This window comes from Martes martes (assembly GCF_963455335.1).
Source record: "Martes martes genome assembly, chromosome: 16".
NCBI classification, from domain to species: domain Eukaryota; kingdom Metazoa; phylum Chordata; class Mammalia; order Carnivora; family Mustelidae; genus Martes; species Martes martes.
The window spans coordinates 20,051,648-20,073,237 of NC_137904.1; the positions used below are offsets into that span (position 1 = coordinate 20,051,648).

The following is a 21,590-nucleotide window of genomic DNA, read 5'->3' on the forward strand; positions in this document are numbered from 1 at the left end:
GCATGACCAAGAGTGGAAGGCAGCAGGGAAAACAAAGAAACCTGTTAAGTAGGTGATAATAAAATTACTTACACATTTCTTAAACAATAAGTAATGATGGTTTTAAAATCTTCCCGAGGGACTTATATCCTCCCCACCTGAAATACTCAAAAAAGAGTTGGGTCCCTAGGAGATGATACCCAGACGGTTCTAGTGTGGCTCTGACTGACCAGTAATTCTTTGTGGCGTGGAAATAATACACATGCCGAGGGCTGCTGCTGAGGTCAGAGAAGGTGAATGGAGTGTAAGCCTAGCCCGAAAGTGCCAAAGGGACACCCATGGACTTGGGAGAGTTCGTGTACGTTACTCTGGAATCCCTCTCTGGGCTCAAAGTTCTGTGAAGTCAAGAACTGCCATGCATCTGCCTTGTTCTGTCTTATCTGCCCAGGATGTCTAGCATAGTCCCTGTCGCATGGTAGAGCCCCAGGAAGAATATGTGGGCACATTAGATTTCTGTTTCTTTTCTTTTCTTTCTTTCTTTCCTTTTTTTTAAGATTGTATTTATTTTGAGAGAGCATGAGCAGGGGAGAGAGGCAGATGGAGAGGGAGAAGCAGGCTCCCAACTGAGCAGGGAGCCCAATGTGGGGCTCCATCTCAGGACCCTGGGATCATGACCTGAGCCGAAGGCAGAGGCTTAACCGACTGAGCTACCCAGGCGCCCCTAGGTAGGACTTCTTAAGAAGAAAGACTTTTTCACCAAACTTAAAGGAAGGTGAGGGAATGAATTGATTGCATAAAGGCAAAGTCACTGTAGGTTGGGGGAATAACCTGTAAAGTCTCCGAGGTGCAAAAGGGAGCAAATGGCAGGTGGGGGAATCTCAAACAGGGTTGCCTGCGGCCTGGAGTTGAGGATTATGGAATAATAGCAATCGAGAGTGGTAACATACAGTGGGGTGGGGTAGGTAGGTTGTAGAGGGCTTGGACAGGTCACGGAAAGCATTAAGAGAGGTTGGGATTTCATCTTTTAGCAAGGCTGAGCCCGAGGGAATTATTCTCCTTCCTGACTTCCTAAGGACCCATCTGCCTAAATGGGTAAAGGAGCAGTGTGCCAGGTCTCTACAGGAAGGGAGCTCTTCTCCGTGGGCTGCCTCTTCCTCCTCCTTGAGGGAAGAGGAATGAGGATTCGCACCCCACCCCCACCATGTGCTGTAGGTAACAAGGCCAGAGTAATGTATTTCTGTCTTGATACAGAGCATCTTCCATATACCTGATCTGAATATGACCCACTGCCCACTGGAGCCAGCCAGGACCCTGTTTTCTGCTGAATCCTCAGGGTCTGGAATAGTGCCTAATGCACACAGTAGGCACTTAGTAAATATTTGTTGAGTTGACTGTCAACTAAATGTGTTGAATGCTGCAGGTGTCACAGAGAAGGTACTCTCCCTGACACGCATAAAATCAAACTAGGAACAAATTTGGTGAAGGAGCTTGACCACACACCTAAAGGGTGGCCCCCTGATCCTGGCTGTTTAGAAGGCAAATAAGAATATAGCTCAGAGTGACTGGAGCCCAAGATGTAGTGCTCCTGGCCCAGAACTAACTGGCAGTGTTGAAGCAGACTACATGTGGATGTTTGCAGGCTGAGACAGACAAGAGGACTTTCATCCCCAGGGGCTGTGCTTGTAGCCTCCCCTGCTGGTTCAGTAAGTGAGGGCCCCAGCGCCTGTGTTCCAGGTTTCAGACCAGCTGAAGCCAGCCAGACCTGAAAGGCTTGTGTTGGCAGTGCCAGTATCCGCCCCTGACTCCTGCCAATGTGGGTGGCTGCTCTCAGAGCACTCTGCAGGGGAAGCGGATTGGACTGCAGCCCAAGATACTGCTGCCTATAGTTTGCTCTCTCCAACGGGCTCATGTCAAGAGTATACCTTGCTTATTCAGCCAGAGCTCAGAACTCTAGAAGCGGATAGTTTCTTTCCATGAGAGAACTGTACAAGAAAAACAAGCTGTACTTTGCGCAGGAGAATCCAGACTCCTATCTGGCTTTGTTCAGAATTCCAAGCTCAGGAAATTCAGGTGAGTAGAAAATGCCACTTTGGGGATTTTCTCATCATTTCCTTTGTATTGAGGAACCTGGAGCAAGGATCCAGCTGGGTTTCATTTAAGGAGGATATCATTAACAAAGGCAAAGCCACCACACAACCCCAAAATGAAGGGACCAGGTAGGCAAACCAATCATGATATTCAGTACAGGATTTTACTTCTGTTGTGTGAATTCATGGCAGACTTATCTTAAGTCAGGGTCCTTGGGGCCTCTAGAGTCCCATAGAATTCGTGTCTCTGGTTAGGTCTAGGAATCTTTTTGGAATAGGAAGAGACACAACTACAGAGAGGCTGGGCCTTGCCTCCACCAAGTGATCTACCCTGAAGCCTGGATCCAGTACCTTAATTCTGAATAAGATATTTTCAACAGCTTCAGCAGGCAGGTGAGCATTCCAGGGGCGTGAGTGCCTGCCCCATGCTTCCTTCTGTACCTCTAAGTCTGGCTTCCACACATCTCTGGGCAGAGTGAGGCAGCCAGAAAGAAAAAGAAAATTATAGCCTTTCATTTATCATTGGCCCAGGCACCTTGCTAAATACTTGATATGCATTATTGGTTTCAAACCTTAGAACAACTTGAGCAAACAGAGGCTCAGAGATGCTAAGTAACTTGTCTAAGGATACACAGCCAGGAAGTTGTAGTTAAGACTTGAGTTTGGGGGGTGCCTGGGTGGCTCAGTTGGTTAAGTGTCTGCCTTTAACTCAGGTCATGATCTCAGTGTACTGGGATCAAGCCCTGCATTGGGTTCCCTGCTTAGTGGGGAGCCTGCTTCTCTCTCTCTCTCTCTCCCTCTCTCTCTCTCTCTCTAGCTGCCTCATATAAATAAGATCTTAAAAAAAAAAAAAAGACTTGAACTCGGGGTACCTGGGTGGTGCAGTTGGTTAAGGATCCTACTCTTGGTTTCTGCTCAGGTCGTTGTCTCAGGGTTATGAGATAGAGCCCTGTGGGTGGGGTTCAGTCCTCAGTGTGGAATCTGCTTGAGATTCTCTCCCTGGTGCCCCTCCCACTTGTGTGCACGTGCACACACTCTCTCTCAAATGAATAAGCAAATCTTTAAAAATGAATAAAGATTTTTTAAAAAGTCTATACTTTTTGTTTAAAAAAATTTTTTTTAAAGGCTTGAATTCAAGGAGCACTTGGGTGGCTCAGTTGGTTAAGCATCTGATTCTTGATCTCTGCACAGGTCATGATCTCAGGGTTGTGAGATCAAGCCCCACATTGGGGCTCTGTACTCAGGGGAATCTGCTTGAGGATTCTCTCTCTCCCTCTCTCTCTCTGCCCCTCCCCCTGCTTGCATGCTCTCTTTCTCTCTCTCTCTCTCTCTCTCAAATTGAATAAATAAAATATTTTTAAGAATTAAAAAAAAAAGACTTAAGTCTATGAAGCCCAGATTTTTTTTTTTTAAGATTTATTTATTTGAGAGAAAGTGCACACATGTGCATGGTAGGGAGGGGCAGAGGGAGAGAGAGAATGTCAAGCAGTCTTCCCGATGAGCAGGGCTCTAAGCAGGGAGCCCAGCGTGGGGCTCAGACCCACAACCCAGAGATCACAGCCCGAACTGAGACCAAGAGTCAGACACGCAACTAGCTGAGCCACCTATGCGCCCCCGAAACCCAGACTCTTTATCAGCCCCCTTTATTTCTTTAGCTTGCCTCTTTCCAGAATGGACCCATTGTTCCTACTGTTGTACTTAACTTCTTACTGCCAGCTCCACAATGCTGTTCTCTCAGCTCTCCAGGATAAACATAATCTCCCTTTCAGTAGCCAAGTACCTGTACCTTTTGGACTATACAGTAAAACTATGAGTGTAGCCTCTTCCCTCTCCCCCAAGTCTTCCCACCTGCCCATTTTCCAGTTCCCACCCACCCCTCTCTGAGACGTACGGGCCACGCAGGGGTGCAGGTGCCTGCACGCACACACAGTGGATGTGGGTGAGGCGAGAAGGCTGCCATCCCTCTCTGAACAGGCATCTGTGCATTGCCACCTGATGGAAAATGGCCCCTGTTGCCTCCACTAGGAAGAAAAACATAGCCTTTGGGACCAGCCATGTGGGCTGGGGTGGCTGCTGTGGGTTGATCGATGACATTAGCATCTCATCTTGCGATTCACTGACCTCTCAACTAGCACAGACTCAGGGCTCGGGAGTGCTGGGTCTAGACATTGGAATCCAAAGTGACTGAGGGAGGGGCCTTCAGTTAGCTGCCTTGCAGAGATATGGGGCCCTGCTGCACTAAGGATAGGGAAGGAGTGAAATGCTGATTGATTCCTTTGGATGGCACGCCCAGGGGTTACCAGGTTATGCTTTCAGTGCCTGCATAGGTCTCCTTTCTTTCCCCTCTGACCTGGGACCCTCTCTCACAGTTCAATATCAATTTCTTCTGACTCAGGTAGGCTGCCAATATTTGTCTCTCCATTGTAAGCTACTTCCTGTGTCTTCAGAGTACTTGCTTGTACATCCTTATGGCCAGCTTCCCTTCTGCCTCTGGATTCTGCTCCCTGCCTGGAAGCCCCTCCCTCTAGGAATGTGAGTAAACCACTTCCTCTGTCCTCCCAGCTCCAGAGGATTCCCTGTGTCTGAACTTTCATTGGCAGACCTCTTAGGCTGACCCACCCTTGGCCACTACAGAATTGTCCTTCCCACCCTGCAGGCTCCTGTGAGGGTGAGTCGTGAATAACCAGAGATTCCCAGTTTTTGAAAACACTTTTTAGTCTGACTTGAGCTTCTTGTAACCAATCCTGTAGGCGTGGCTTATTAAAGATGATAATTAACCCATTGTTAATTGAACTCAGAAGCCAGCCAAGCAGCCTCTCTATTCACCAGCCTCGGTGGTGGATTTGTAGGCTATTTTAAGCTTTCTTAATAATCTCAGCAAGACTTCACTTTCCTGTCTGCATCTTATTTGCTCTAAGGACATTCTGTAAAATTAACAAGCTATAAAGTTTGATTGAAGGTTTCAACAAATGTGAGAATAATTGGCTCCATTTAGAGAAACAAGAAAAACAACCTGTAAACTTAAGTTTGTAGAGGAAAACCAATGTGATTTTTCTCTTTAACCAGAGGAGCAGTAGCAAGCAGGACTTTTTTAAGACCAGAAAAAATAGAATTGGCTGATAGTATAGGTTTAAATTCTGATTCCCCCAAACCAGAAGTTCAGAAAAAGAAGTTTTGCAAAATCTAACCAGCCACCGTTGTGCTCTTGTGCCTTCCAGGAGTGCTGTTTGGAGATAACAAGAACCCAGTAAAGATGGCATTGCCCTTGTTCCCTAGGGCTTGCATCCAGAGATCTGGTTCAGCTCTGTGATGCCTCCTCCTATTCCTTTGCTACCTGGGCGCAGAGAAAGGAAGAATATTCTCCCTTCCCCATAGCAGCTATAAGATGCTAAGTCTTACAACTCAGAGTACATCAGTCTATGGTACCTGGTGCTCAGTTCCTTTTTTTTTTTTTTTTTAAGATTTTATTTATTTATTTGACGGACAGAGATCACAAGTAGGCAGAGAGGCAGGCAGAGTGATAGATAGGAGGAAGCAGGCTCCCTGCTAATCAGAGAGCCCGATGCGGGCCTTGATCCCAGGACCCTGGAATCATGACCTGAGCTGAAAGCAGAGGCTTTAACCCACTGAGCCACCCAGGCGCCCTGGTGCTCAGTTCCTTTACTCTGTTTCTTCCCCCCTCCCCCATCTTCCATAAGACAGCTTAGATTGCTTTTTCTGTTCCTTCCAGGGCATATCTGACCAGGCTGGGCTTGTCCCCTCCCAAGTAGCTATAGAGAGTTTCCAGAGAACTCCATTCCTTGCTTATCTACCACCCCCACCCCAAGGTGCCCCAGACAGGTAGCTCAGTCTGCCTTCCCTCTTCTCTTTTAACCTAGATGTTTCTTTCTGCTTTCCACAAGACCTAACCTTCTGTGTAGTTCCAACCTCCACATACCCCATGCCTGTTCACATTGTATCTCTAAGGAACTGAGCCTCAGACAGGCCAGGCTCTTGTATCGCCTTGCCACATCTCACTTTCAGTTTTCCTTTCTTCCTGGTTCTTTGCGTGTGGATCTGATCCAGTGATAACTGGAGCCCTGAAGCTAGAGGTTTCAGTTCCCACTGGTGGGGCTCACTGTCTCAGATGGGCTTCAGGGGAAGGGAAAGGGGCTTTCTCTGGGTGCCTTTCTTTTAGCTCTTCCCTGGCCTAAAGCCTCAGTTTTCTTCTCAGTGCTGACTAGAGTGATTTGTGTGAGACGTTTTGTCCATCAACTTGGGAGTTCTGGTAACCTCCTACACAGTAAATCTCCCTCCAGAAAGGCCAGGACTACTACTGAGAAGGTGCTGGATCCCAGGTTCCCGGGGTATTCCCTGGCCATCAGCCCGTATGCCTCCATCTAGCTCTAGGCCAGCCCCACCTGTTAACAGCACGGGAAGGAGTCCTTTTCTGCCCAGCTTTCTCCTCTAGAGAATCTAGAGTTTGCCCAGAGCTGCAGTGTACAGATGACTTACATTCTGTGTTTTTTATTGATACTGAATGGAAAAGTGTGCTCATGAACAGAGCTATCGTGGAGATTATGTCATAGACTTCAGCTGGACTCCTTCCTCTCCAAGCTGGGAGCCCAGCTTTAACCCCTGTTCTACCAGGAAGTCCTCCTTGGCCAGCCAAAGATCATCGTGGAGTTGGCCCTTTGTGGGTGGTTCAAAGGGCTTCTTCTGTCATGATGTCTCTTATTAACCATATTTACACTTTCTTCCCCACTCAGGTGCTGGAGGCTTTGTCTGGGAGAATATTGCCATAAGCCTCTTGTAAACTATAGGACCAAGGGAATTGTAGTGCTCACCCTGCTGGGCTCATTCCTCCTGTCTTAAAGCAGAATGCTTTAGCAGATAGGCCATCGGGCTGCGGACAGAGGTTTCTCTAAGACCCTGGGCAAGCCCTGGACTTTGTGCCTCAGTTCCCCCATTTGCTAAATAACTAGAAGCACATTCTCACTCACAGTGCCCTTTGGGAACCTAAGGAAACTGCACAACTTTGGCTGTCCTCCCTACTAGTTGGATTGCAGGGAAAAGAGTTCACAATTCCAAAAGGCTAGGTGGCTTTTCTCTCTCCAAATGCATAGAATTCTCTCCACACCTCTCAGTGCGGCTCAGAGACCCCACTAGCTCAAAGCCCTTTCAGAATCCGTCAGGAGTGACCTTGCCCTAGGGAAGAAACTAATGGCCATAGCAGACAAAATCCCCAAGGAAACCAGGGTGACAATCAAAGGTGGGGGGCACTCCTTTTTGCTTTTGTGTCCATGTGAATGACAATCCCCGCTGATCCTCTAAGGATGTTCTGCAGGCAGGCTCAGGATGTCTGCATCCCTGGGTCCCGCTGTGCCCTGGAAATCCCCATCTCCAGGAGTCCCACGTCCACACATGTGCCCTTTCTCCCTCTTGGCCAGGAATCACACTGTCTTCCTGAACCTTTGAGCATGCCACCCAGTGCATGCTGGAACAGCAGGAACTCTCCTCACTGCCTATCAGTGGTCACACACAGGCACGGACACACACTCCTGCTCTGGGCAAATTTCTGCCGCATGTTCGGCAGGCATGCCTCCATACTTCTCACCATCCAGGTGGTGCCAAGGACCATGGCAAGCTTTTTCTCTGTCTTCCTCTCACCCCTCTACCCCCACCTCCTCTCCATTCAGTGGTAATAGCTTCACACTGAAAAGGAAAGTCCTGGACCCATTACATAATTCTCCATAGTGCAAGCAGTAGCTGGGGCATAAGGTCATACTTCTCCATACTTCTCACCATCCAGGTGGTGCCAAGGACCATGGCAAGCTTTTTCTCTGTCTTCCTCTCACCCCTCTACCCCCACCTCCTCTCCATTCAGTGGTAATAGCTTCACACTGAAAAGGAAAGTCCTGGACCCATTACATAATTCTCCATAGTGCAAGCAGTAGCTGGGGCATAAGGTCAGAGGTCATAGTGGGGTCAGGTGGCTGACACACACTGTAACGACAAGGTGGTTAAAATTAGACCACAGAGAGGAAACTGGCAGTCTTGTGGAAATGCAGAAGTTTCCTCTGCAAGTGAGAGGCTGGGGATGCAGGGAGGCCGCTGTGCGTGCTGCCTGCCAGGCCATTACTCATTGCAGCTCTGTTCTTTAATGCGTTTTAGCCCCTGCTTCTGTATTTCTAGCCTTCCTTGTGACGTGTTCGAACACACGCAACGAAACTTATGGTTACCTGCCCTGGCCCAAGCCCAGAACTGGACACCCCAAACTCAAGATGGCTGTCCTTTCCTAAGCCTTCTCTGGGTAGCCGAGCACCTATTAGGTCAGCTTCTCAGGTGGAGGTGGTCAAGGTCCTAGCCCGAGATTCAGGCCTATAATATTCCCCGGGGCCATCAGTGAGGGTGCGCAGGGGCCACTCCCAGGCAGGGGAAGAGCAGGTTTGGCGCAGAGAGGCAGCAGAGGATAGAGTCACAGAGTTGCAGTCACAGTTGACTGGTGTGTGCTGCCATTGGCCCTGGCTGGCCAGCTGGCACAGTAGTGCTCATTTCCAGTGTCCTAGAAGACTTGGCCTGTGCCTGCCTCATGCTCCCGTGGTGTCCAGATAAGGGACAGATGCACCTGTGAAACAGTGAGCACACAATCAGAACCAGTCTTCAAGTTAGTACTTGACTGTGTGATCCAGACGTAGAGGTCACGTTCACATTCTGGAATGGGGGGCTCTCTACAGGGGCTAGAGTCAGTGCTGCTGAAGGGGTGGTGGTCTTCAGCGGTTTCCAAGCTCCAGATTGAGCAGGGCTCTACCTCTCCGTTGGAGGAAAGGACCCTGAGGGCAGGGATAAACAGCAGGTCATGAGAGGGTGCCAGCAGTGCAGATGGGTTTGCAAGTAAGGACGCACCTGTGTGGTCTAGCTGGAGAAGGACCCCAGACAGAGTGACTGTGGAAACATCATCTGAGACACTTTTGACAATTGCTCAAGATACTGAATTTCATTTCGGCTCAATCAGCCCCAGCTTCTCTGACAGCACTGGCTTACATACTGACGTGGCCACATAGGAGCAGGATGGCACAAACCCCTGGAGGAGCAGAGCTTTGGTGAAACACCCCCCTACCTCTTTGCCTGTCTCCCTTCTCCTGACAACAATTTCCTGCCTGACCCCAGTCTCTTGAGCATGAGAAGCTCTTGGGTGGGGCAGGAACCTGTCAGGGGAAGCCCAAAGTGATCTAGCTGAAATGAAACAGCCAAGAAAGCCCTTATCATTCATTTTGCACTCAGGCTGGAAGTGCTCCTCTCAGGAGCCTAGAGAGGGGAGCTGGGAGGGGAATGGAGAGTGGCAGTGAGGGTACCAGGAAGCTGTGTTCTGTGAAAGCGGTGTTCTGCACTCCACCGTGCCTTCTATCAATTAAATACTAAACTCAGATGAATTTAATTTATTCTTTTTTTATATCAGGACCTCAGCAGAAGAAAGGCAAAAGCCCCAGAGGGCACCTATCATTGGTCATGGGGATGTCTGCTCCCCCAAGGATGACCTAAAGGGAGACAGTGACTTTCTTCCTCTAGAGGATCTTAGCCCTCAAACCCCCGCCCCCACCCCTCCTTCACAAGCTCCTATACACTCAAAGTCCCACTTGTCCACTCAACAGCCTTGTCTAGTAACTTCGACACGCTCCCTGTGTGCCCCTCTGCTAGCGAACAATGCCTGTCATCTTCGTCTTCCCTTTCAGAAAATGCTGCTTCTCTTCTCTCCCTCTCACCCTGTAGGTTATTGCAGCCGACTGCAAAAGGGTCACAGTGCTGAAGTATTTTCTGGAAGCCCTTTGTGGACAAGAAGAGCCTCTGCTGGCATTCAAGGGTGGAAAATATGTGTCAGTGGCACCCGTCCCAGACACCATGGGAAAGGAAATGGGAAGCCAAGAGGGAAAACAACTGGAAGATGAGGTACTGTGCGGGGAGAGCCCGCTGTGGCAGAGGGGAAGGCTCCCCTCCCCACCCCCAACCCTGCTCTGCCCATGGCTGCCACTCCTACCCGGTTATTTATAACTACTCGGAGCAGTATGGATGTGGACGTGACCAGCCAGCTTCTCAAGAGTGCACTCTGCTGGTGCCCCTTCCTGCCAGTCCCACCCCAGTGTCTCCATCTCCCTCTGCTACGAGTTCCAGATGCTTCTTTTTAATGTTGCATTGGAGGAGAAGGGAGGGAAAGAAAGAGTTTAATAATGTGCAGCTCGGGAGGCTTAGGAAAGGGACGGGGGGGGGTGTTAGGGTTCAGGCTGAGGATCAAGTTTATAGATGTGTGGAGCTCAGTGCAGCACAGGCCTGAACTCCAGCCTCCAGCACACGTACAGGAAGAGCTGACATTGCTGGCCCCGTGTGGAAAATCACCCCCTCCCCCGGCCTACTCTCCCTCCCTCCTCCCTCCCTCCCTCCCTCCCTCCTGCACATCCTGATGTGATTAAGGAATTCTCCTCTTGTTTGTTTGCCCTTGGTTGTTCCTGTAGCCCTTGCTTCACTCCAGACCGTGTGTATATGTGTGTGCGCGTGCGCACGAGCCTGTGTACCCACCCGGGCCAGACCCCACCAACAGTTGCCCTCCTGTGCGCATGTGTGTCTTTCTGAGGGGGATTGTCGTCGTGGGTCTGTATGTGTGGGGTTTGTGTGTCAGCTGAAGTTGGAGTCTGCTGCCAGCTTCCCTGCTGGCCATGGGTTCTGAGCAAATGTGAGTGTGTGACAGTGTTGGCCCATGCTTGCGTGGGGCAGCACTGCCAGCTGCCCTGCTGTACGTCTGAGTGACTCCGTCTGGGCGTGTGTGCACGCACAAGCCTCACTTTTGCCTGTCAGTGGGCTCTCCTTTGTTACCCCACAATGTTAAAGGCAGAGGAGACTTAGGTGGGAAGGAACGTGGGACTTCAAGAAGGGACGGAAGTGATTCTAGCCAGAGGCCAGGTCAGCCGTAGGCCAACACAGTCATTTGGCCCACAGCAGTCTCAAGCGCCTGGTGGAGCAGGGTGGGGTGCAGGGATGAAATCAGCAACAGGCCGGGGAAGCCAGATGTCAGCTGGAAGCTGTCGTCTGTGATCTGAAGCAGTGATAGAGTGGCCACCTTTGGTTCGAAGTCTTCAGAGCAGCAGAGTCTTGGACTGGCTTCATTAGAATAGCTGGAGAGCCCCACCCCACCCCTGATGACACAGGGCTCAGCTTCCAGGACAGAGGTGGTTCCAGGGATGAAGCTGAGCCCATGATTCCAGACTCCAGATGAAACCTGGGCAGGGAATAATGGGAAAGAATGAGCTGTCATTACGGGAGGAGGCAGCAGGCTTGCTAAAGCCATCGGGGTATCCAGGCTCCAGGCAGGACAGAGCAGTGCCACCCAAGCCTTGGGCACTGTGCAGGGAAGCATGGGTGGGGCGGCACCGTGGCCAGCTCATTCACCCACACCTCCAGGCTGAGGCAGACAGTAGAAAGGAAGCAAGGCCAGCTCTCCAGAATTGCTGGGACACATGTCCTCTGGCCAGCGGAGTCTATACTACCGAATCCCGTTAGGCTAGTAAAGCCTACAGATAAGGGCACAATATAAAAGCCAAGGAGAGTCTGTGCCACTCATGAGGAGTAGACCAGCGCTTCAGTGACACAGTTTGGCTATGCCACTCTCTTTCTCCTGAGGCTTATTGACCAGACAGAGGTTGTGACCCACACCGTGCTGCCCACTTCTTCCTTTTCCCACGAGCCTCCTGGGTTCCTTTATGTTAGTGGCCCCTGGGAAACCCTACTTACCCCGGTCTGTGTAATTTCATAACCCTGCACTTCCTCGTTTGCTGTGAGAGCTGAGTGAACCTCAGACAAGCCTCACTGACCCCCTTTTGACCTCAGTCAAGCTCACCCCAAGCCCCATGATAACCCTGTGTATCCCTGATCAGAGCAGGCAGAGGCAGTGTTCCCCACAGGCTGGTCAGCACCCTACTCACTCCGGCTCAGGTTAACCCCACGAACAAGGAAGTAACGTGTAAAGGGAGTCTTCCTCGTTCTCATGTGCTGGGCCTCCTGGCAATGAATCCTGTGACCCTATAGCCTATGGGTTGTGACATGGACAGTCACTATAGACAGTGTCCCAGACCCCTGAGACATCTGGGATAGTGACACTTCTAGCCTCATCCTGAGACCCCAGTCTCTCCCGAAACTGCAAGACTGAGTCACTGAAGCTAGGCAGGGGAGGAAGGAGGGGGTGGTGATTCTGTTTCTTCAGACATCGTTCTTCATGAGCAGAAGAGAGCCCTTATTCCTTAGGGTTGCTGCCAAAACACCTGTCTTCCTATCCCCCTAGAGTCTGCTCCTAAGACAAAGCATCACCTACCCACCTACACACTTTACCAACCACTTTCAGCCAAAAGAATCCATCAGAATATCATCTTGAGATGGACAGTTAGAGGAGAGAGCAGAGTGTACCAGACACATCCCAGCTGGGCCCACTGGAAGCCTGGCAAAGCTGAGCCACTCGGGACTGGTCTGGCCTTGCTGTCTAGATTCCAGATCCCAGCCCTGTGCTTCTTGCCCATTCTTCTTGGTAAGAGCACGTGCTTTGGAGTCAGAATCACTGGGATTTGAATCCCTGCTCTGCCACTTACTAACTTTTATCCCTGAGCAAATTGTTTTAACTCTCTAAACCTTAGTGTTTTCATTTATAATGTAGTGATGGTATTAGCGTCTGTTTTAAAGACCACCATGAGTATTAAATGAGTTGATACGTGAAAAACACACTTAGCCCAGTTATCTGGCCAGTAGTGAGCATTCAGTAAATGGTAGCCATTATTGTGATAATCACTGTCATCATTGTCATCCAGGTAGAAGCATAGGAATCTTCTACTGATCACTCCATTACCCAGGCTAATCCTGTCCCTCAGAGGACATGCTCTTGGGCAGCTGCATGTTCTCTGCTGACCAAGGTCAGAAGTGAGAGAGTGAGGAATGGAGCCTGGGACCACCCGGGGTGTGGGGGCTTCTGAGAGTGAGACTACAAGCAGGGAGGGCTATCCCTGGGGAAGGCTCCACCAGCCTGGCAGGAGGCTCCTGAAGCTAGCCAGCCGTCTCTGAGCCTGCCCAGGCCCCGAGAGGGCAGCTGAGCAAGGTCATGTCATGTGAATTCCTGTAATGGGGCTCAGCAGCCCCCACACTGCAGGCTGTGGTCTTAAAAAGAAATCAGGGCAAGGTCTGCTGAGCTACAGCATCTGCTCCCTGAAGCCATCTGGGGGGCAGGGGAACTTCTACGCCTAACTCCCAGCTCTTGGCCAGAATTGATTCCTATCAGATCATTAGCAGGAATTAGATCTAAATCGAGTGGTTTAACTTTCTCTGTTGTTTTCCCCTTTGGTGATTTCAAAATGAAATTTGGTGCAAAGCTTACTTGGTGAGTGTGTGTATAAGCATCGAAGTACTTGTGTGTGTGAGTGACTTCTGGTGTGGACCTGTGACTCTCCAAGAGGAAAGAGCCTGGAGTGCAAAACAGAGCAGTTGGTCGAGGGAGAGGAGGCGGCAGCTTTTTTCTGTTCCCTGTCTGCCTGAATTGAGAGAAGCATACACCTTGGGTCCCTTTGCAAGGAACATCCAAAACAGCATGGGACTGGGAGTGCTGGAAGGACAGGAGGGTGGGTCTGGTAAGTGCCATGGGCTCACAGTCTCCTCTCTCCCCTGGTGTGCTCCACCACCCAAAGGAGGAGGACGTGGTGATTGAAGACTTTGAGGAAGATTCAGAGGCCGAAGGCAGCGGGGGTGAAGATGACATCCGGGAACTTCGGGCCAAGAAGCTGGCTCTGGCCAGGAAGATAGCCGAGCAGCAGCGCCGCCAAGAAAAGATCCAGGTGCGGCCTGCCTGGGGAGGGTGGTTCCCATCAGGGTAGTGGCTATATAGGACGTGAGGGGGGTGTGAGTCACGAGTAGGGACAGGACCCTCTCAGGAAGAGACTGTCTTGCAGTGTCCTTTACTGGTTCTACCCATTTTCTTTCTCCATCACCAAATTCTGGTAGCACTTGTGGTGCCCAGAGTCTCCCTTCTCATGGGAGAAGGGAAAAGCTTCTGCTTCCAAGGCAGAAGCAGGTTGTTCTCAGAGAATCTGATGAAAGCTTCTTCCCCAGTGATGATCTGTGAATATACACCCACACATACACAGCCTTCCACACAATTTCAGGGGCTTCAGAGTTCCCCTGAACCTTATCCAGATGCTCCTGGAGAGGTCATAGATGCTCTGTAGAGGACATCTCTTATCAGGGAAGAGAATGTCAGAGCCACAGTCTGCTTATCTGGATTCCCAGTGTAGTGGCTGAGCCCCTCTGGACAGGACACTCTGGACCCGCCCAAAGAGAAACTGCTTCTTCTCCATACAGGGTTCCTCTACCATCAGCTCTCTGTGTGACCCACACCTGCCCTTCCAGCAAGTTTTTCTTTTCTTTTTTTTTTTTTAAAGATTTTATTTATTTATTTGACAGAGATCACAAGTAGGCAGAAAGGCAGGCAGAGAGAGAGGAAGGGAAGCAGGCTTCCTGCTGAGCAGAGAGCTCGATGCAGGGCTCGATCCCAGGACCCTGGGATCATGACCTGAGCTGAAGGCAGAGGCTTTAACCCACTGAGCCACCCAGGCGCCCCCAGCAAGTTTTTCTTTATAGCTCTCCCAGGTCTGTCCTTTTGCACTAGAAGCTCAGTACCTCTTTTTTTTTTTTAAGATTTTATTTATTTATTTGACAGAGATCACAAGCAGGCAGAGAGGCAGGCAGAGAGAGGGGGAAGCAGGCTCCCTGTTGAGCAGAGACCCTGATGTGGGGCTCGATCCTAGGACCCTGGGATCATGACCTGAGCTGAAGGCAGAGGCTTTAACCCACTGAGCCACCCAGGCGCCCCGAAGCTCAGTTCCTCTTATCTAGGGCTCAGGGCAGACAGGGAAGAGCCAGTCATGCTCCTCCCTTTAAAGACTTCAAAGGCTGTGAGCATGGGGAAGCATTAGGACTCTTGAGGAATGTCTTATTTTCAATCCTCTCTTCAGCCGCCCCTGCCTTTGGCGCAAGACGTTAGTGCATTGTGGTCGGACAGACCTGATCTAAGCTCCACCACTTACTGGCTTTGGGACTTTGGGCACATTGTTTAACTTCTCAGAACCTGTTTCCCCATCTGTAAAATGAAAGTGGTAATAGCACCTACCTCATAGAATTGCTCTGAGGCCTGCAGGAGCCAGTGCTGCAGGTACTTAACAGCAAATGGCACACAGTGTGTACTCCTTAAATGGTCATTGTGGTCTGATATTTGTCTGAACACCAATCAGAACTCTGTCCTGGGAAGGGGAATGAATACCAGTCAGGATCCACTGTTCTCGAGGCATTCATGTCCCCTTGCCAATTGGAATCAAGTGTGTGCTACCTCTGCCGGGTCATCGTCATGGCGGGGCTGCCTCCTCAGCCCTTCTGGGGTCTGTATGGAACTCTCTGTTGTGGCCTACAAAGCAACTTCATCCTCATGCTGTCTTTCTTCCTGTCCTGTGGTTCTTTTCTTCCTCATCATCAGACTCCCAAAGGTTCTATCTATACTCAGCACCTCTATGTCTTGACCCACAACCCAGCAGTTATGGAGACTGTTCTGTCAGAAGTCCCCAAGTACCTTTTTGAGGTCTCGATCCCCATCGTAGTTAGCTTCCCTGTAGCATTGGGCCCTCTACCCACAGTTACGCACAAGTGAGTCCTCATCCTCTCCCTCTCTGTTGGCCACACCATCCTCCTAGGCTTCCTCCCCACCATTCTCTTCTTGGTCCCCTCCTGCCTCTCTGTTACATCTTAGTCTCAGCGTGCAGAGCAGAGTTGGCGCTCAGCAAATATTTGTTCAGTGACTTAATAGACAGTAGCAACTAGAGAATCCTCTTAAAATCCTTACTGGCTTTTAACCCTGTATGTTTGATTTCTTATCAAAACCCTATCTAGGAGCGCCTGGGTGGCTCAGTGGGTTAAGCCTCTGCCTTCGGCTCAGGTCATGATCTCAGGGTCCTGGGATCGAGCCCCACATCAGGCTCCCTGCTCAGCAGGGAGCCTGCTTCCTCCTCTCTCTCTCTCTCTCTGCCTGCCTCTCTGCCTACTTGTGATCTCTGTCAAATAAATAAATAAAATCTTTAAAAAAAACAAAAAACAAAACAAAAAAAACCCTATCTATTCACATATTCCCTTCTCACTTGTCTGTTCCCATTGCCACAACTGCTGTTCTGGTCCACATACAGACTTGGATTGTAGCAGTCAAGGCCCATGCATTGCACAACCCCGGGGGGTGCTATTCACTTGGTAGTCTGAATGGCAGCTCCTGGAGTCACGTGCTACCCTGCTAACCCTGTCCACATCAGCGCCTCCAGTGCACCTCACATGCTTTCATCATGCTCTTCCCAGAAGAGCCATTCCCCTGCTTAGAAACTGTCAGGGCCTTTGCTTTGCTAATAAAGTCTAATTCCTTCCTATGGCATTGGAGGTTTTTTTCATCTGTTCCCAGCCTTTTTCCAGCCTCTTCTTCTATCCCCATGGGCCTTACTATCTGTATGACTTTGGGCAAATTATTTAACTCCTCTAGAACTGTTTCCTCATCTATAAAATGAAAGTGGTAACAGCACCTACCTCAGAAAGTATGTGTGAAGCACCTATCTAGACACTAAGGCCCTTCTACCTGGACAACAGCACTAACTGTCCTCTCCTCTCACTGTCCCCTGATGTGCTCAACCCTTTCCCACTCTCAGCTCTCGGTTCATACTGTTCCCTCAGACCAGGATTCCCTTTTTCTTTTTTTTTTTTTAAAGATTTTATTTATTTATTTGACAGACAGAGATCACAAGTAGGCAGAGAAGCAGGCAGACAGAGAGGAGGAAGCAGGCTCCCTGCTGAGCAGAGAGCCCGATGCGGGGCTCGATCCCAGGACCCCGGGATCATGACCTGAACCAAAGGCAGAGGCTTTAACCCACTGAGCCACCCAGGCGCCCCCAGGATTCCCTTTTTCTGCCCCACATTTCCTGTTACCTGTTGAAACTCTATTCTTCCTTCAATCCTCAGATGAAACTTCATCTCCCCAGTGAAGCCTTCCCTGATACCCCTCAGGAGGAATTCATCTCTCTTTGCTCAGTGTTCCTGTGGCAGTGATTTATACCTCATTTGTGATACTATATCATGTATCGTATTACAGTTATTTCTGGACTTGTTCCCCGCCCGTACCCTACCCCCACTGCCGGTACTGTGAACTCCTTAGAAACAAGTCCCGTGTCTTCAGCTCAGTTTCCTAAGTGGTGATGAGCATCTGCGAGGCTGGTGGTCAGGAGACATAGGAGTGTGGAACCAAAGAGCTCTCACACCAGAAAGTACAGAGTGTACAGTGAATGGAGAAGCCAGCAATTTGAGGTGTGAGTGTGCATGGTTGCCATAGGGGAGTACGGGATGCTGCGGGAGTGTGTGCCATGGAGGCATGGCCTCGTCGAGAGTGCCGTGCTCCACCTGGCCTCTCCAGCAGCAAGCAATACCTTGCAAATGGGAGGGGAGGTCTTGTATGAGACTTGATGTCCAGTGCCTGGAGCCGCTCCTGCTTGGGAAGCTTGTTGTCCCTGTCGCCTCCTTCGGAGCCAGCTGCTCCAGCCTGGGCACCCAAGGCCTGCTGTGGGCCGGCTGGGGCTTGAGGTTGCTATGGCCCCTTTAAGAACGGGCCCCACATGTACCACTGCTGGCGGCCTTGCCTCCTGTCAGCCTTCTTCCTCCAGCCTCACAGCCACAGGAGGATTTCTCAGCAGAGGAAAAATTCCCCCCTTCCTCCCCCCCCCCTTTTAATGCCCGGGGCCCTTCACTTCCATAATTCTTCATTTTCCAGCCTTGAACGTAAGCCAGACACATCTGTCTGGCCATATGCGTGAACCCCAGAGTCTGTGCCGAGGTGGCTGTAAAACAGGGCCGGTGAAGGCCCTTCTGGGAGAGCGCGCACATGTGTGTGCCCTCGGGCCATTGGCTCCCTGCCCAGAACCACGGGGCTGCAGCACTCCAAACCCATGTTAACCTCTTCTTCTTTTTCCTCTTTTTGTTTAATTTAAGGGGGGAAAATCCCAAGGAAAAGGTATAAATTGTCCTGGGAGTGGGGGAGAGGCTCCTAGCTGGAGAGGCCATTATTGTTGGCAGGTACCTGGGTCACACTAATACAATAAGGAAGAGAGGAGCATCGGGTGAATTAAGATTGAAGAGATGGGCTGTAAATTACACTGCTCTGAACTCCATCAGTCTCCAGGGGTGTTAACCGAGAGGTGTAAGGCAAGTCCCCAGCTCCCGGCGCCTTTTACAGATGCAGCAAAACAGGAACCACACATGTTTGGGGAAGGGGATATGAAGATGGAGTTGAAAAAATCCTCCTGGCCCTCATAATGACTATAAAGTCCAACTGAGATCTGGGGCTGTGGCCACACCCCCACTTCCCTTCTCCCACCTAGACCCCTGGGCCCAAGCTCATCTGTGGGGTGGGGGAGGCGGGACCTGGCCTCCCTCTGCAGCCTGTCCCTCCCTGCTTCCGGCGTTGCACAGAGGCTGGTGAGTGGGGCCGAATGGAGGTCAGAATAGGGGTGTGGGCAGCTCTTAGGGCCTGTGCAGCTGGAGCCATGGCACCCAGGCAAGTCCCTGAATACTGGAGGGGCCAAGTCCGCCCACCTGGGGCTTTAAGGCCGCACTCTCTGGCCCAGCCCAGGCTTTGCCTGTTGCCTGAGACACCCCTTCATATTAGGTTGGTTCTGCCCACCTCAGTGCTTTCTCCCCGAGTCCTTTTCATTCCCTGTTGCCATTCTTGGGGGCTGTCCAGAGACTGGAGCGCAGGGTACATGGTTTGTTGGGGAAATTGGTCAGAGGTGTCTCAGTCCTAATCAGGCCCCTGGGGCAAAGAAGTCACTGAAAATCTGCTTCTAGGCATGGGGCGTGGCTTCTTGGCACCTCGTCCTGGCCCTGTGAATCCCCCGCCTCCTCTCTGCCTCCACGAGGCTTTGCTGTGATTTGTGCTGCTGTCGGGTGGGGTCGGGTTTCCTGAGCAGTTGCAAACATCCCACCTGAAACATAACAGGCTCTTCCTCTGGCCACAGCTATTGTTTCCCTCGGCATTATGGCCACAGTCTTGCTCTGTAGCCAGCAATGACATGTGTTCTGAAAATAGCTTGGCTCCCCTGTCCCCTTCCCGCCCACCCACCCTCCTGAAGATGCAGTCACTCCTTTGTGGTGGCCCCAGGAGTTTCACTCTAAATATAGCTGCAGCCCATTCACACTGCCACCCAGCTGGGGGAGGGTGGTGCTGTGGAACAATGGGGCACACACAGAGCCCCCCACACCTGTATGGAAGCTAGCGGAAGGCAGACACTCAGCCCTGGCTCCTAGCTGTCGGAGGCAGGGTGGGAGCTGGTGCACTACCCGGCCAGGGGCACGTTCACGCCGGGGCAGGAAGACACATCAGCCTGCAGAGCTGGGCAACCGCTCGCCCTGCTTGAGCAGTTCCAGAGCCCATTCCAGCTTCTCCACAGACTGTGGTGCTGGGCCTCCAGTTTGCCCCAGCAGCACCCACAAGCTCCCGTCCTCCTCCGGAATGGTCAGGCTATTGGCTGGAATACCCTTAGGCTGGCACTGCCTAGGGCAAGCTCAGAGGTGTCATGCTAGCCCTGCCATTCTCTCTGCATCAGGAGAGGGCAGTCTTCTTGGGCATTTTCACAACAAGAGTGAGCAGAGAGGGGCGCCTGGGTGGCTCAGTGGGTTAAAGCCTCTGCCTTCGGCTCAGGTCATGATCCCAGGGTCCTGGGATCGAGCCCCACGTCGGGCTCTCTGCTCAGCAGGGAGTCTGCTTCCTCCTCTCTCTGCCTGCCTCTCTGCCTCCTGTGATCTCTGTCTGTCAAATAAATAAATAAAATCTTTAAAAAAAAAAAAAGTGAGCAGAGAGAATTCAGTCAGGTTATCTTTTTTTTTTTTTTAAGATTTTATTTATTTATTTGTCATAGAACACAAGCAGGGGGAGAAGCAGACTCCCTGCTGAGCAAGGAAACTGATGTGGGACTCGATCCCAGGACCCTGGGATCATGACCAGAGCTAAAGGCAGACACTTAACAAACTGAGCCACCCAGGTGTTCCAATCAGATGAACTTTATTTTTTTTTTTTTTTTAAGATTTTATTTATTTATTTGACAGATCACAAGTAGGCAGAGAGGCAGGCAGAGAGAGAAGGGAGGAAGCAGGAAGCAGGCTCCCTGCTGAGCAGAGAGCCCAATGCGGGGCTCGATCCCAGGACGCTGGGATCATGACCTGAGCTGAAGGCAGCGGCTTTTAACCCACTGAGCCACCCAGGCGCCCCCAGATGAACTTTAAAATGCCCTCCAACTCTGAGATTCTGTGATTGAGCTCATTGAGCTCCTATAATATATCAAACCCTATGCTAGATATTATCGAAGAAATTATAAGAAAAGAAGGCCATTCCTCTTCCAGTCTAGTTTGAAAATACAATCAGTCCTCATAAAATGGTAAGAAGTAGCAAGCAAGTCATCCTCATTGTAACTTTTAAAGAGAAAGCAAGTGTACTTAAAGTTCTGTGGTACTGACTGAACATCCAGGGGAGGGATCCTAAGCAGAAACTTTCCCACGAACGCCCACCCTACTAAATGCGGAGGTCTACCGTGCCATTCCCAAGGGCAGCAGACAGCACTGCCTGCTTTCTGTAGCAAATGCAGCATCTGCTCCCTTTGGTTTCTGTGGCTCAAGAAAGAACTGCTTGTCTGCACTTTTGGTTGTTATCTCACCAACTCTTCCTTTTTTTTTATTTCATTTCCATTTTTCCATTTTTCATTTAAAAAACCTTCAAAGTCATTAAAGAAAATAGGTATCATGAGTCTTATCATAGAAATCAGTTGTCCTCTCTGTCACCCCTCCGCATCTCCCACTCTGTCCAAAAGTCTCCCCCCACCGGATCTATAGAAGGTGACCCAGGGAGCTGGACAGGAGGAAAGGAAAGCAACACCTATGAAGTTACTGATGCGTGGATCAGGCATTTTCCTAGACACTTTCCCATACAGAGTGAACACAGAAGCTTGCTGTGGGACAGCATTTCTCATTTCTGCTGAAGACATGGCTGTGGCGAGAGAGGCCCAGGGATAAATGACTCCATCACCCAGGAGAGAGGAGGAAGCAGCCCCACTCCCTGTGGAGCCCTAAGCAGGAGGAAGACCCAACACATTCTTTTCTTGATGTGGCTCTGATTCATGGCATGCATTATTCAAGTTCCGCAGCTCCTATACGAACTAACTGTGTCACCTTTTATTTGTAATTCTCAGTGTCTCAATTTTTAGTGGGTCAGCATCCCCAAATCATCCCCACTGTCTAGAAGGAACTAACCTGTGAAAAGAGCCTGTCAGCTTCCTCATTAGATGTTACTGTGGATTATCTCTTTCCCAGTTTCCCACCGACTTGCTCAAGGATGCTTTCATAGTTCAGAGAAAGTTGGTTACTTAGCACCTTCCCGAAACAGAACTGAGTTCTTTCTTTCCA

General features: G+C 50.5%; 1 protein-coding gene across 1 annotated transcript in view; it reads left to right on the forward strand.

The window, feature by feature from the left end:
- The window catches only part of SMG6 (SMG6 nonsense mediated mRNA decay factor), a 236,751-nt gene that overhangs the window by 203,336 nt on the left and 11,825 nt on the right, over positions 1-21,590 (forward strand). The window contains exons 14-15 of the mRNA XM_080827352.1: positions 9,816-9,992; positions 13,757-13,903. Of these exons, the coding sequence (XP_080683478.1) occupies positions 9,816-9,992; positions 13,757-13,903 (324 nt within the window). The remainder of the gene's footprint in view (positions 1-9,815; positions 9,993-13,756; positions 13,904-21,590) is intronic.